Source organism: Poecilia latipinna, unplaced genomic scaffold (genome assembly GCF_001443285.1).
Source record: "Poecilia latipinna isolate Pla-1442-1.1 unplaced genomic scaffold, P_latipinna-1.0 Scaffold488, whole genome shotgun sequence".
In the NCBI taxonomy this organism is placed as follows: Eukaryota; Metazoa; Chordata; class Actinopteri; order Cyprinodontiformes; family Poeciliidae; genus Poecilia; species Poecilia latipinna.
Genome location: NW_015113104.1, coordinates 207,939 through 212,396, shown reverse-complemented (window position 1 = coordinate 212,396; position 4,458 = coordinate 207,939). Strand labels below are relative to the sequence as shown.

At 37.9% G+C, this 4,458-nt stretch overlaps 1 protein-coding gene across 9 annotated transcripts in view; it reads right to left on the bottom strand.

Annotated features, from left to right (window-relative positions):
• cdkl5 (cyclin dependent kinase like 5) overlaps window positions 1-4,458 on the bottom strand; it is a 52,991-nt gene that overhangs the window by 25,172 nt on the left and 23,361 nt on the right. For 6 of the 9 annotated variants that reach the window (XM_015039840.1, XM_015039843.1, XM_015039846.1 and 3 more), the window contains exons 1-3: window positions 1,514-1,995; window positions 1,171-1,230; window positions 115-205 (exon numbers count right to left, since the gene is read on the bottom strand). In XM_015039840.1, coding sequence (XP_014895326.1) covers window positions 115-205; window positions 1,171-1,230; window positions 1,514-1,913 — 551 coding nt within the window. In that variant the 5' untranslated portion in view covers window positions 1,914-1,995. The other 3 variants (XM_015039847.1, XM_015039848.1, XM_015039842.1) reach the window with 1 other exon arrangement.

Here is a 4,458-nt window from a genome sequence, read left to right as displayed (position 1 = left end):
TATGACATGCGGTGAGGTTCAATGTCCTTGAGTTTGACACCGTATAGTCCACAGAAAAAAATAAATTACATACTTAACATCAAAATTAACGAGCACCCACACATAGCGACCTACCCCAGCAGCAGCTCAGGTGAGCGGTACCACCTGGTGGCCACGTACTCGGTGTAGTTGGCATCTGTTCCTTCAGACAGGTTACGAGCAAACCCTGAGCCGGAGGAGGACAGAGATAATTGAATCAAGTAGACTTTATTTTGTCAACAGCAAATGCATAAATGACCAATTAATAACAGGAAAGGACATTCAGTATCTAAATTGCTTGGACAGCCACAGTGACAGCATGGTAATGTTTGCCATGTGACCAGACTAATTAGTTATGTGACTGCAGGCGATCTGAGACTCCACTTTAGATAACTGGTGTAGAGAGAATCCATTTTAAGCAAGGAAAAGTCACAGTAAACAGAATGCCAGCTCCAACAGTGAATACCAAACAAATCTCACCCCAGCTGACTCAGTGGGTTGGCATTAGCCAATTATTCAGAGCCAGCTGACCGTGTCAGTTTTGCAAATACGCGTCCAAATGTAAAATACACACCTAGAGCACCGTGAAAGGGCAAATCCATGAACCACTAGTACGTTTGCATCAATGTGTTTCTCAGAACAGGAGGGTTTCTGCTACTAATATCACTACGATTTGACAGAGATGTTACCAATTAACTAATAATACATCAACAACCACCAGGGTATATTTAGGGTGCTGACTGGCAGTTTCCCAGAGGCAGATTTAGTTTCTCTGATAATCAGTTTACAAGATAGAAAAAGGTGGCATTTTCTATTTTAAACCAACCCACAGAAACAAAACCGTTGAATCACTGATCTGATTAGAGAATCAACACATAACTATCAATTTGATAAGATGGAAGACATATCAGGATGTCTACTCGACACCCATTAAACACCTTTGTTTTTAACCTGTCATTCACAGGTTGTCATTCGAGGACCCAAATTTGGGTCCTCTCGTGAATGACAGGTTAAAAGTATTTATTTCTAAATCAAAGCAAAAAAATTGACACTGGCTATTTGACATTATATGTGAGAAAATGAAATTATTGATACTACATTAGAAGTGAAGGATGTTATTAACTTATAAACAATAGAAGGTTATACACTCACCAAAGTCACATAATTTAAGAACATCATCTGAACTGATAAGAAGGTTTTCTGGTTTGATATCTGAAAGAGAGATGATCTAAATCAATATCTTATTGAATTCAATAGTCAAAAAATGTAAGTAACAGTTTTATCTCTGTCTTAAAAAGTGTAAAAGAGGTTACAAATCCTTAATAACAAGCAGTGGTGATACATATTCTCATGGATTATTTTGCTGTTAAAGATTGTCTGGCCTAGCAGTAACAATAGGCAAGACGCTGAAGGCACCAAAGATTCATGAAATCAGGAACAGTCATCCGATGGTTGTAAAAGAGTAGAAGGGAAGCAAACAAATACGAATACTGACCTCTGTGTACGATTTCATTTTTGTGACACCAGTTGATGGCTTTGATGAGCTGGAAAATGTAGCTGCGAACTTTTTCCGGCGGCGCACCATTGGGAAATTCCTCTAGCAGTTCAAGCATGTTCTGAAAAACCACAACAATGACATCATGAAAAATCAGACAAACTCTGTAGCAGCAATTCCAATAATCCATCCATCCATCCACACATACATACATACATATTACATCTGGAGAATTATGCTGTGTTGAATTTTCATTAAAAAAAAAAAAAAAAAACATGGTGAAAAACTGTGTTTGGACACCCTGGTAACACAACGGGAAATACCAGTACTTACTACCAGCACAGTTTCTATGTTGCCATGGTGACACCTTTTTTTTAATGCTTAACTGAGCAGTCACCATCCTACAGCCATGGATGAAGCAGCATAAAGTGCTGTGTGCACAGCATGCAGACTCGATTAAATAAACATAGCATCGATGTTATCCTGACCCTCTCAACATATTCAAAGACGAGGTAGAGCTTCCCCCTCCTGCGAAAAGCCTCTTTGAGCTCGACGATGTTGTCCTGCTTCAGGGTCCGGAGCATCTTCAGCTCCCGAAGCGTCGTCTCCTTAACCTCCTCATTTTCTGAGTGGGCATTTAAAGACAAATATAGTTTCTTTTTTTGCACTTTTACAATTTTTCCTTATTTCTGCCCATCTTTTTTTTTTTTTTTACTCACCTTCACTGTCTTTGAACTTCTTGATGGCCACCAGCTCATTTGTTTCCTGAGAGGAACAATGCACAACAGTTTAGCTTCGTTTTAGTGGGACAAAGGTGCCTAATGACTTTAAAAGAAAGGAAGATGTGAAGTGATTAGTCTTCTGTCACTGAGCTGTGGGAAAAGCTAAAACAAAAAGGGCTAAACAATGATAGCTCTAAGTACAAAGCTAGTGTGTTCTAACAGGGCATCTGTATACTAAATATCTGTATTTGGAACCGGGATCCCTACAGAAAATAATAGAAATGCACAAGTACCCAAAACATGGGCAGAACTCAGAATCAGTCATTTCATCACAATAGTTATTGATTCGATATTAACCCATTCATAGAGCTAATGTTTGATGAAACCATGATGAAACAATAAACGATACGGACAAGAATAAACAGCTTTGTTAATGACTTAAAGTAAAGCTCTTCATCCTAGAGCAGTCTGTACCCAAAACCCAACAACAGCCACCACACATTTCAGTATCACCTTTAAGTGCACCAGTGGTTGAAATTAGAAACAAATTCAATTATACTCGATTTCGACTGCAATACCAAATGTTGAAACCCTTTATTTAAATGAACCCATTTAAATAAAGAAATCCCTCCATGGGTGATACCACGATAGAGGGCGTTCATTTTATAGCGTTAATACCGGTGCTGTAAGTGGTCCGGTATGAAACGGGTGTGATAGAACAACGGAACCACAGCACTTTTAAATTTCAATAATCAGAATACCAAAAATGTTTCAGTTGTTTTAAAAGGTTTATGTCAGTCTGCCTTTTCCTCATCGATACGTTTCCCGAACGCTGCGCACCATAGGGGGTTAAAAAACAAAAAACGACGCGCACATTGCGCAAAACTCTGAAACAAGAGAAGCGGGAGATAAAACGGAGCGACGAACTAGATGTGAATTATGGCATAAAAACAGAGAATCCGACACTGAACAGTGAAAAATCAACACATGATGTGAAACATATGACAATTAGGCGACGCAGCAGGTGATTAGTGAAGATTACTGATGGTGAGCGTGCCATGTGGGTGAAATTTTATGGATGATACTCTGATGTCCCATTCTCCTGAAGGCAGCACAGAGCTGCGCCACCAGAAACCGACAGAAACACTGAAGAGAAGAACTATGATTAATGTAGTTACAGTTCTATCCATGTTTTAATGTTGCAGAGCTCAGTCTTTTTGCAAATAGTTCAAAGTTTAAACTGGCATTGTTGTACATCTTATCTGCTCATTTTGTGGAATATTTAACAACTAGAAAATGGCACAGAACAAGAATATTTTTTCCACTGATTGGCTGCTGTTAGGCCTACAGATTTTAAGTTGAATGTTCTTTCATTGCATTTTTCTTAGACGCCTGTGAAAATAATTTCTATTCCCATGGCTTTTTTGTTCTCTGGGAAATTATTTTTGATAAATACAGAAACAAGCATAAAAATCAAAACATCTACAATAGTGATAGTGATATTAATAATAAAATAATAGTCAGTGCAAAGTAGCCTTCAAATTCTTTGGTGGGGGGCGGTAAGGACCTGGATAAAGGCTAGGGGGCGCTGGCCCAAAAAAGGTTGAGAAACACTGCTCTAGAACAAAGCCAGAAATTCATGAATGTGCTGTTTGCTTTTTGGAAAAATTCTCCTTCGGATGTATTTGAGAAAGCAAACAACCAACAAAACAACTCTGTCCAGATTACAATAAGATGTATATGATTATGCATACAATCATATTAGAGCTATTAGACACAATTTCCTGTTCTTGTTTTGATTTCTAGCACCTCTAAAGAAAATGTCTGACTCTTTAGATACCTAAATGCTGAGCAGATGCTCACCTCCCTGCTGTGACCAAAACAACACAAAGCAAACCAAAGGAAACTAATGCCTAGCAATAATTCAAAGAATACTTGTTAATGTATTTGCTAATACTTTTTGATATGTTAATATTCAGCCCATATATGTACAAATGCATTTTTGTTTACAGCCTTCTTCTGACTGATTCAGTAGAAGGTTGTACATTGTACCTTTTTCGAACCTCTTGAAGTTACAGGATTATCTAACTATCAAGAAAGTCCAACTGGGACAGCTGAACTTTATTTTTGATAACTCAGACTCAAAACAGTTGATGTTAAGTTTTAAACAAATAAAACTAAATACTGAAATTAAATAAAAAGGCATCACTACAAGTATTTGTC